This window comes from Drosophila subpulchrella, unplaced genomic scaffold, assembly GCF_014743375.2.
Source record: "Drosophila subpulchrella strain 33 F10 #4 breed RU33 unplaced genomic scaffold, RU_Dsub_v1.1 Primary Assembly Seq354, whole genome shotgun sequence".
NCBI lineage: Eukaryota > Metazoa > Arthropoda > Insecta > Diptera > Drosophilidae > Drosophila > Drosophila subpulchrella.
The window spans coordinates 2,971,602-2,982,332 of NW_023665577.1; the positions used below are offsets into that span (position 1 = coordinate 2,971,602).

Below are 10,731 nucleotides of genomic sequence, written 5' to 3' on the forward strand. Positions count from 1 at the left end.
CCGAGATGTGCTCTTGGTTTGTTCTGGTAAAAACACTCTTCCTAAGTTTTCAAGGATATGTACCTTGCCGATGTGATATATATGGAAGGGTATCTAATAATCGAGGTCGTCGACTATAGTGATCTCTCTTGTTTTTATTTCATGTGTGCATATGGATTGTACTTCGAGATCATCGATTATAAATATAAGATTCTGATAAATATCTGAACCCATCGAAAACGTGATGCAAACTTCAGCTACGTTTAATTGTAATACAAATCTGCATGCGTAATGATCGATTAGTTGGCTGGAAGTGAAAATTATAGCCCCAAACGCTTAATGATGTGGTAATTAATGTCTGGTGTGCTGGTGGGCCTCATACATGGTTCTATATATCTATTATCCGATTTGCACTTGGGGGTAACTGGTAATTATTGGCTGACGCTTAATTGCATGTTAAATAGATTCGATAGGCTTCGATTTATTATGAGGCTAACGTTGTTTATTTTCTGTCTGTAGAAGGTTTTGGGCCATCTGCGTAAATAGAACATTCCACCTTAGAAAACTGACATTTTCTAGATGCTATTTAACCCGTGTTTAAATATGATAAGAAATTGTTCTAATTATACCCGTCACTCGTAGAGTAAACGGGTATACTAGATTCGTTGGAAAGTTTGTACCAGGTAGAAAAAGCGTTTCCATCTGTCTGTCCGTCCATCTGTCCGTCTGACCGAATGAACGCTGAGATATCAGAAACTATAAAAGCTAGAATATTGGGATTAAGCATGCAGATCGGAGTGCCACACCCGCTTTAACTCCCACAAACGCCCATAATGCTAATAACTTAACGTGTGCTGCGCCAATAGAAATGACTTAGAATTTTATTTTCATTGAAATTTGGAACAGGTATCAGGTAACAGGTATCTTATAGTCGAGGCACTTGACTTTAGCGTTTTGCAAGGACTATGATTCATTTGATAGAGAACGCTTTTTTACCAGGTAAAGCTCCACAACTATAAAAATATCGTTTAACTTTGAGCATTTGCCAGTGGGAATAATGCTCATCTGGTAGCAGCTTTTCAATTGCGTAAGAATATTGCAACAGCAAGCTTTAAACGGAAGTCTATTACTTGACGTTTTGAACAACTTCTGAAGTTGAAAAGTGTCGCTACCAGGATGATATATGTCTCTTGCGGAGCAGCAACTTGGTCATCCGACGGTATGGAAAAACAGGACTACCGGATATCAATTTGGAACCACAGGACGCTATTAAAGTTCCACCCTACACACTTCAGCGGGGGAATCGCGATCTGCATTTCTGGCACGACTGGAACGTGAGTGATCAATGGGTCTACGGATTTGAGAACACCACTTTGACCAAGATCCAAGGATTCGACCGAGACCCTAGGCGTTCGCAGGTGGAGATACATGGTCGGGTTCCCAGCGTGAGCTCTACGCTGCGATTTCAATTTCTATCGCAATTTCCCACTTTAAAAGTGAACACGACAGGTCGAGCGAAGTCAGATTTTCAGAACTTTCGGTTTATTCTTAAATTCTCCCTCACTGCTGACGACAAAGGATATGCTAAGATCTACAAACTTACCCTTAATTTGGATTTGGATCGGTAAACTTGTGTTTAATTTTTTTCGAATGTTTATTCAGGAGTTAGAAGACCTATTTGTGGGCAATACAGATCTTACCGTGATCGCTAACGAATGGATGAACCGGATCTGGAGAGAGTATTGGGTGGATATTGAACCGGAAATAACGGAAATCGTTCGTCTCTTAATACTTGAAAAATTTGATATAATTTTTGCCGCGTTGCCCTATAAAGATATGTTTCTTCGGGTTTAAATAAAAGTGATTACTTTCACCTTATTGCAGTGCTCTAAACTGTGCTTATTGGAAAAAAATTAAATGCAGGTGTGGGGAAAGCTTTAACCCTGAGCTGAGATGAATTCTCTCTCTACTCTCATTTGTAGGGGTGAGATCGACAGAGAATCGATTATATAAGGCAGTATATTATTTTATTATAGCACTGAGAGGAATCGTCATTAAATATCTTGATAAGTATTTATATTATAAATATTTTAATTTTGAATTTCTACTTGAATACGCTTAAAGAAAATCTTATAAAGTAGCACTTATAATTTTGGCTTTTAAAGATAGCTACATCATCAATCAGTTAAATCCGGAATGTGATCTTGGTTGGTTCTTCTTAAAACCGTTTTTCTAAGTTTGTTCGAGGATTCGTTCCAGGCTGATAAAGATTCCAAATAATCTTTCGCTAGAAATGTTCTGTATAAATAAGGCTAAATTCCTTTATTTATTTTATAGCAACATGGGGGTAGGTTATGAGTTGCGCATTCCTGCCATGTTTCTCGGCCTTAAATATGAGAGTCATACTTACATATCTAAATTGTATGTTTATTAGCCAACTGGCTGGTGCGAAGCTCAGACTCAGACCAAAATATATGTTCATTATACCCTTGCAGAGGGTATATTGATTTCAGTCAGAAGTTTGCAACGCAGTGAAGGAGACGTTTCCGACCCCATAAAGTATATATATTCTTGATCAGCATGACTAGACGTGTCGATCTAGCCATGTCCGTCTGTCCGTCTGTCCGTCTGTCCGTCTGTCCGTCTGTCCGTCTGTCCGTCCGTTTCTACGCAAACTAGTCTCTCAGTTTTAAAGCTATCCGGCTGAAACTTTCCCAAAAGTCTTATATCTTTTGCAGGTAGTATATAAGTCGGAACCAGCCGGATCGGACAACTATATCTTATAGCTCCCATAGGAATAATCGGACAAAAAAATGAAAAAAAATTATATCTTTGGTGTTTCTTAGCATATAAACTCCTAAGCTTGGAAATAACAATTTTTAAATAATTTTGAATTTTGAATTAAATTTTATCGAAATCGGACGACTATATCATATAGCTGCCATAGGAACGATCGGAAAATTTGTGGAAAAATAATATGAAAAAAATTATATCTTCGGTGTTTTTCAACATATAACCTCCAACGCTTGGAAATAACATTTTTTAATTAGTTCTGAATTTCGAATTAAATTTTATCAAAATCGGACGACTATGTCATATAGCTGCCATAGGAACGATCGCAAAATTGGTAGGAAAATAATATGAAACAAATTATAGCTTCGGTGTTTTTTAACATATAACCTCCTACGCTTGGAAAAAACATTTTTTAATTAGTTCTGAGTTTCGAATTTAATTTTATCAAAATCGGACGACTATATCATATAGCTGCCATAGGAACGATCGGAAAATTGGTAGGAAAATAATATGAAACAAATTATAGCTTCGGTGTTTTTTGACATATTATCTTATACTATTGGGAATATCATTTTTTGTGTTTTTAAATTTAATAATTATAGCTGCAAGGGTATATAAGCTTCGGCTTGCCGAAGCTAACTTCCTTTCTTGTTTTATAAAGATTCTAGGGCTGCTTCAACTGATTGCCATTCTGAAATGTAAAGAGCTAATAGAGTGTTCGATACAAGAAAAAAACAAAACTAGTCTGGCCAGAATTTCCTCAGACAACACCAAAGACTTCAAAAGATGGAACTACTATTGAAAGTAATATTATAGCCCCAAACGGTTAATGATGTAATTATTAATGTGCTCGGGGGCGTCTATGTCTATTATGATAATAGATAATCCGATTTACACTTGCATGTAACTGGTAATTATGGGCTGCCGCTGAATAGCATGTTAAATAGTTATTCTATGGGCTTCGATTAATTAAATCAAATAGGAATTAGGTTAACCTTATTTATTTTCTGACTGTGTGAGTCTCTTGTTTTGGGCCATCTTCGTTAGTGAAAGGACATTCATGGTAGTTTGGTGACTATGCCCATTTAAGGGAAAGGTTAAGCTCTGGAGTTTAGATTGCATCTGCATTTTGAGAGTCTCTTCAATTTTCCGGAATTGAGTGGCCATGAAGGAATTGGACAACGCCGGACAATTTGGCTGGACTCTCAAGCGAGTGGCTAACAAGCACCATGTAATTATTTGTATAAATGCTGTACTGCAGAGATTAGAAATTCCAGAATTGGTTAGATTTTATAACTTTTTTTTTCTTCAGAAAGCTGAAATATTAGTCGGGAAGTATGTGACAGGTAGATGGAAGCGTTTCCGACCCTAAAAGATATGTATATTTTGGATCAGGATCACTAGCTGAGTCGATCTATCCGATTGTCCATCCGTCCGCATGAACGCTGAGAAAGTACAAAAGTACGAAAGTACAGCCCATAAATCAAAATAATTTATTGAATTATTAATTTATTAAAGATTGTAAAGTTTACAAAACTCAGACTAACATAGGGGGTGTGGTGCTAGCAGCGCTTTTTCAACCACATAAAGCTTCACAGCTATAAAAATATCGTTTAACTTTAAGCATTTGTCAGTGGGAATAATGCAATTGAGCTTGATATACCTCGCACATGTTGCTCATCTGGTAGCAGCCACTCAATTGCGTAAGAATATTGCTTAGCAAGCTTTAAACAGAAGTCAATAACTTGACTTTTTGAATAGCTTCTGATGTAGAAAAGTGTCGCTACCACGACGACAAATGTATCTTGCGCAGCGGCAACTGGGTGATCCGGCGATATGGTAAAACAGGAGTGGCACAGATGAATATAGAACCAGTGGATGCTATTAAGGTACCCCCATACGAGCTTCAGAGGGGGAATCGCGATCAACCCTTCTGGCACGACTGGAAAGTGAGTGACCAATGGGTCTACGGTTTTGAGAACACCACCTTGACCAAGATCCAAGGATTCGACCGAGACCCTAGGCGTTCGCAGGTTGAAATACATGGCCGAGTACCCAGCTTGAGGTCTACGGCGCGATTTCAATTCAATTCCAAATTTCTCACTTTGAAATTAAATGCGACTGGTCGTGGCAAGAGTGATTTCCAAAACTTTCGGTTTATCGCTAAGTTCTCTCTTACAGTAGATAACAAAGGATATGCTAAGATCTACAAACTAAGTCTCAGTTTGGGCTTGGACCGGTAAATTTGATATATATTTTTTGTACTATTTTTTAGAAAATGGTTCTAGTTCATTGCTGATTTTTTTTTTCAGCTGGATTCAAATGCTTGATGATCTTTTTGTGGGCAACACAGATCTTTCCGTAATCGCTAACGAATGGATCAACGTAAACTGGCATGAGTATTGGGTGGATATCGAACCGGATATAACAGAATTTACGCGTCGATTCTTAATTAAAAGACTGAACAGGGTTTTCTCCACGGTTCTCTATAAAGATTTCTTTCTTTAGGCTGGTTAGAAGTGATTTCATTTACTTGATTTCTTTACTCTGAACTCACTGATTTATTGGATAAAATACTAAAGCTTGAAACCCGGTAGCTTTTCAGGTTAGCTATCGTTTTACAAGGGGAGGTCGATCGAGTAGTGCTAATATAAAACAATAAATTATTTAATAACAGCACTGAGGGGAATCTTAAACAAAAATGCGAGCTGTATAACTATACGATTTAACACTCACGTCGTGATAATAATTTAAATAAAATGAAAATACATTCTTTTTCCATTTAAATATTCAATTGGTTGGGTTGGTGGTAAAGGTCATACTCGTAAAGGTAATATATAACCTATTTGTCAATTATGCCCCACGTCCGTAAGTACATTTTTTCTCAGTGGGTATATAGCATCTAAGCTCATAGACAACATGTTATGATAATGGGAGCTTTTAAGATTTCCTTAGAAAAATCCGCCATAACAACAAATCGATTTTGATCGCCGAGTAGTTGCTATCGGCTATGCAAGTGCTTCGGTTTACTGAGAGTTTAGGTGTGTTCTGTAAAGAATTGTTTTTTTTCCCGCTCTGATATGCGTTCCCTGGCTTACGTGGCTATCAGCGTTCAGCTTTTTGTCGTACTGCAGTGCCAGAGTTTGCGTGGGTTTTTTAAAGGATTATTCCTATAACAACCGGTTAAATAACCTCTCATCTACAGCTGCCAAGGTGAAAAAATGCCATTACGGAGACGGAAAGTGCTTAGTAGAGTCGGCCAATGCCCTGCTGAGGAACTTCCCAAAGGGCATACCCGAGGTCAATCTGAAGCCCTTCAATGTGCTGCCCGTGCGGGACTGGCTGCTGGTCAATGATTCCCAGGTGGGTGGTGCCTGGTACTTCTTCGAACTGCTCAACCAGATCAACTACGGCTTCGAGAACACCACCATTACGGAGATCCGGGGCTTCGACAAAGATCCCACTGCCACCAGGATCGAAATTCATGGGAAGATTCCCCGGCTGGTCTACAAGGGTGACTATTTGGCCAAAGGTCGGATGCTCTGGTTCGTGGATATAAACTCTCACGGTACCTCCGAGTCGGACTTCCTCAATTTCCGTTTCGATCTTACGTTAAAAGTGCGCATCGAGTACAGGAACAACAAGCGATACCTAAAGATCTATGAACTGGTTCCGAATATAAGACTGGATCGGTGAGTCTATCCGTATTTCATAAGATCTGAAACTTTTTAAAACTAATTGGTCTAATAACTTTTGTCTTTTTCAAAGGTGGATAATGTGGCTGGATAACTTCTTTCCGGACAATGAGGACCTGACCATAGCTATCAACAATCTGTTTAATCGGAATTGGGTGGAGTTCTGGAATGAACTGGAGCCGGGAATTCTGAACCTGTTTGAAACCGTCTTCCTAAGTCTGTTCGAAGACTTATTCGAAAAAGTACCTTACGATGATCTGTTCCTAGCCGATGAAGACTCCAAATAGACTTTAGCTTAGTAATAAATTTTTAAACTTAATGTAGTGTAAATAAAATAGGGTAAACAATTCTTGACTAAACATTTTTTACTTAAATTAAGCTGAGTTAAATCCTATATATTGTGGGGTATATCCACACTTAATAAGTTTAGAGAGACACACAACAGGGGGAGAATAAATACATATGATTTTAAAACAAGTTTTCGATTTATGCGCATTCCTTCCAGGTTTGTTGGCCTTAGAAAACTGCGAGTAAAGTATGGGAGTCATACTTGTTCTAAATAGTAAGTTGACAATTGACAGCTGATTCCAACACAAGCTTAACTTTTATCAAATGTGGGCTTGCTTTATAATGGTCATAGTTCTGATTTAACTGATTACCATTCTGAAATATTAAATTATGAATGAGTACTCGATTTCGGAAACAGTTAAAAATGTTGTCACTCAGCTAATTAAATTAATATTATTCAATAAAATTGAGGTTGTTACATAACTTTTCCAGTTGTATTGAATAACAAAGCTAAAAATGTTATACAATTGGATTGTAATTCTTTCAAATTACTTAACACACTAATTAAACTTTATTTTCATTGATACAAGTTTAAAATGCTAATAAACCAAGTAAAGCTTTTAACCGGTTTAAGGTACATTAAATCAAATAACTAAGCTCCAGTTGATCGTCCACCACTGAAGGCACTAGAAGTGCACTTAGAATACTAGTAGCTCAAAATATACAGGAATGCGCGATATAATAATCACTCTGCTGCTCCTGCAGATCATCGGATCGTTGCAGGGCCAGATGCTACGTAGGTAACAAAGACCAGGCTTCGAAGCCCGGAGTATATAAGATAAATAATATTTTGATCGTTACACGACATCCCAGCGAAGGAAATTAAGAAGTGTCGCTTTGGTGAATCTCAGTGCATCGTGGATTCGATGAACTTGTTGATAAAGAAGTTTCCAAGGGGAATACCGGCGCTGGGAATGAAACCCATCGATGTGGTGGACATCAAAAACTCAAAATTCTGGAACGATGAGAAGGTTGGTGCGTTCTGGCTCGATTTCGATTTGTTTAATCAAGTGAACTATGGCTTCGAGAATACGACAATCACAAAGGTAAGTGGGTTCGATGAGAATCCCACCTCAAGCCTGATCGAAATACACGGCCGGATACCCAGTCTTATCCACAAGGGCAGCTACTACTCTCAAGGAAGAGTGTGGATTGTTAAGCTGAATTCCACGGGAGAATCCTTTTCGGACTTCCAAAACTTTCGCTTTGTACTCAAGCTAAAAGTTATCATGGAGTATCGGAATAACAAGCGCTATTTGAAGATCTACGAGCTAAATCCCTTTGTCAATATGGATCGGTGAGTTGTTCCTGATTTAAATCCTATATCAGCTAGACTATAGATTACCTTTCAGGTGGGTCTTTTGGCTGGACAACTTTTTCGAATCGAACACGGATATGACGATAGCCATAAACCAGGTGTTCAATCTGCACTGGGTGGAGTTTTGGAACGAGCTAGAGCCGACAAATCTGAAAATATTTGCTAGTGTCTTCCGAGATATATTTGAAGATATCTTCAAAAAGGTCTCCTACGATGATATGTTTTTGCCGGTTCCCAAAGACTCCGAAGTAAATGATTAAAATCGTCATAAGTTATTACATTCCAGTTTTATTGGAGACATGGAAGGACAAAGATTAATATGGCACGCAAACCGGTTTAATATTTGCATTTGTTATTGTTGATAGTTGAAAAGCTTCGCATGGAGCAGGTTCTAAGTATTTGAGATGCATTAATTACTTCGTGACCGAAGCATTTATTGTTTTATAGTCAGTTGAATTACGCCAACGTAATGAACAGCATGAATTCGCTGATTTGGTTGTGTTGCTGTTTTCCAGTTCTAATCTTTGGAGCAGGCTTACGTGCGTAGGATGTTAGTTCCGAGTTGATCTGCTTTTAACGGAGCAAAACATTTCCAGCTGATGATATTGAAAAGTGCCATTTCGGAGACTCCACATGCCTGATTCGGTCCATCAATTCCTTGATCAAGCGCTACCCAAAGGGAATCCCGGAAATAGGCATCCCGCCGCTGGACTCTTACAACTATTCGGACTCCATCATTCTGGAATCGCCGAATCACGGACCCATCTGGATGGACTTTCGCATGCGGGACAATGTGAACAAGGGATTTAATAATGCCACAATCACCCATGTGGAGGGATTTCTGTATGAGCCCAACCAGAAGCAGATTGTGCTGAAGGCCCGTTTACCACGACTCCTGCACGAGGCCACCTATGAAATGGTGGGCAAGGTTATGTTCTTTGCCTACAACACCACCGGACGGCTGTCCTCCGACTTTCAGAACTTCCGCATAACCCTGACCATCAAGGCGTTAGTGGAGTACAGGAATGACAAGCGCTATCTAAAGATTTACGATCTGAAGCCCAGCATAGACTTGGATCGGTAAGTAGCCCGCGTCTAGGCAGGATTCCCTGGTTAACCACCACAATTTTTAGGTGGATCATTTGGTTAGATAACCTGTACAAGGATAATACGGACGTGACCATTTTCATGAATCAGCTGCTCAACGAAAACTGGGTGGAGTTCTGGAATGAGCTGCAACCCGGTTTAATCAAATCCTTCACCATTTCCTTTACCACCTTGCTTAACAAAGTGTTTGAGAATATTGCCTACGATGATATGTTTCTCCCCTATATAGACGTAAGAATTGGTTCTTGATAGGATTGACCTTTTAAGTGAAACTACATAGAATAAGGGGTGCAAGCCGGTTATAAATGGAAGACAAATTTACACTAGAAAAATAAAAACATTATTCTAGTTTTTTTAAGGCTATCTATTTGGCTATATGATTTTAAGAAATGTTTCTTAAAATAATATTTATATTCTCTTTTATAATTTAATGAAAGAAACGAAGGAAAAATTGCTAAGGAAAATCGTTCCTGTTACCATATCTTGGGTAAGAGTTCACCGCCTCGGTAGCCTTATTCAGTTAACTTTAAAACATGCTCAGATACTATAAAATAAATAAGCATTTAATTAGATTAGATCTTTTCCGAGCTTGTGGAATTTTCCGTCATCTTGAAGTTCGTCGTAGAAGATATGATCGTTGTAGGACTCATCGCGATGGTACATGTGCTGGTGACCCTTGGACCTAGTGCCCTTCTTGAACTTTCGATGGTCGGCGGACAGCTTGAGAAGTTTCTGCCGTTTGTGGGGGAGTCCCAGGAATTGAAGCGGACTGGTCATCTCTTGCAGTTTCACTTGACTGGAGACCTCTGCAGTCTGGTCATATGGATACTTGTTATTTGGATTCTTTTGACCTTTGTGCTGGCGCTTGCGACGCTTAAGGCTACGTCTCCTGGCTGGCGGTCCCAATGGACGGAGCACTATCCGGAATGGAACCATATGGAAACGCTTCTTGGGCTTGGGCTTCTTCTTTTTCCACATGCCCTTGTACTGGTCCACCACACTGCAGGTTTGCATGTTCTGCGGCTTGGGGATTCCCTCGTCCAGTTTTGGTGGGCACTGCAGCACATAGTAGAGATCGCTGACCTGGCTTCCACCAAGATGGCTGACCTCCTGGGAGTGGGAGTCGAAATCCGAATCCGAGTCTTGGGAATAGAGCAGCTGGGCAGCCGGCACCTTGTAATAGGCGAACATATTGCGCTCCACCACGATGGCCAAGCTCAGCTGCTGGATGAGGCCCAATCCCAGTGCCAACTGCCTCATGGTTGCCACTCAACTGGTTGCAGCCACCACCTTTGAATTCAGTTTATAAGCTTATTGATTTTCAGGCTTGGCTGACTGCTTGCATAAATGTGGTGCGGTTTTTGGTCTCGCGACTGGAGTTCAGTGAACCATCACCCAAAACACGCGGCGCATTCCGCGACCTAGGCCTTGTCCAATCTCGGCTGGAAATAGAAAAACTTTTACAGCCGGAAGTCATGCAAATATCTGTTG

The 10,731-nt window shown here is 39.6% G+C and overlaps 5 protein-coding genes across 6 annotated transcripts; 4 read left to right on the top strand and 1 right to left on the bottom strand.

Moving 5' to 3' along the window:
• Positions 1-4,403: 4,403 nt before the first annotated feature.
• Positions 4,404-5,559, top strand: LOC119560127 (protein takeout-like). The gene is made up of 3 exons (XM_037873478.1): positions 4,404-4,475; positions 4,534-5,011; positions 5,085-5,559. Exons 1-3 carry the CDS (start codon positions 4,415-4,417, stop codon positions 5,278-5,280), a joined length of 735 nt encoding a protein of 244 aa, XP_037729406.1. The 5' UTR covers positions 4,404-4,414; the 3' UTR covers positions 5,281-5,559.
• Positions 5,560-5,743: 184 nt separating this feature from the next.
• Positions 5,744-6,821, top strand: LOC119560138 (protein takeout-like). Its single transcript, XM_037873490.1, has 3 exons — positions 5,744-5,919; positions 5,978-6,464; positions 6,541-6,821. Exons 1-3 carry the CDS (start codon positions 5,853-5,855, stop codon positions 6,752-6,754), a joined length of 768 nt encoding a protein of 255 aa, XP_037729418.1. The 5' UTR covers positions 5,744-5,852; the 3' UTR covers positions 6,755-6,821.
• Positions 6,822-7,416: 595 nt separating this feature from the next.
• On the top strand, positions 7,417-8,411 carry LOC119560667 (circadian clock-controlled protein daywake-like). Of its 2 annotated transcripts, none has more exons than XM_037874240.1 (3): positions 7,417-7,555; positions 7,629-8,112; positions 8,168-8,411. In XM_037874240.1, the coding sequence occupies exons 2-3, from the start codon at positions 7,682-7,684 to the stop codon at positions 8,391-8,393; spliced, it is 657 nt and encodes a 218-aa protein (XP_037730168.1). In that variant the 5' UTR covers positions 7,417-7,555; positions 7,629-7,681; the 3' UTR covers positions 8,394-8,411. The 2 variants fall into 2 exon arrangements, with proteins under 2 accessions (XP_037730168.1, XP_037730166.1); XM_037874238.1 differs by having other exon boundaries at positions 7,418-7,551.
• A 30-nt stretch (positions 8,412-8,441) lies between these two features.
• On the top strand, positions 8,442-9,642 carry LOC119560668 (circadian clock-controlled protein daywake-like). The gene is made up of 3 exons (XM_037874241.1): positions 8,442-8,672; positions 8,730-9,213; positions 9,267-9,642. The coding sequence occupies exons 1-3, from the start codon at positions 8,603-8,605 to the stop codon at positions 9,487-9,489; spliced, it is 777 nt and encodes a 258-aa protein (XP_037730169.1). The 5' UTR covers positions 8,442-8,602; the 3' UTR covers positions 9,490-9,642.
• A 106-nt stretch (positions 9,643-9,748) lies between these two features.
• Positions 9,749-10,500, bottom strand: LOC119560669. The gene has a single exon (XM_037874242.1). It carries the CDS (start codon positions 10,498-10,500, stop codon positions 9,808-9,810), a length of 693 nt encoding a protein of 230 aa, XP_037730170.1. The 3' UTR covers positions 9,749-9,807.
• Positions 10,501-10,731: the final 231 nt, after the last annotated feature.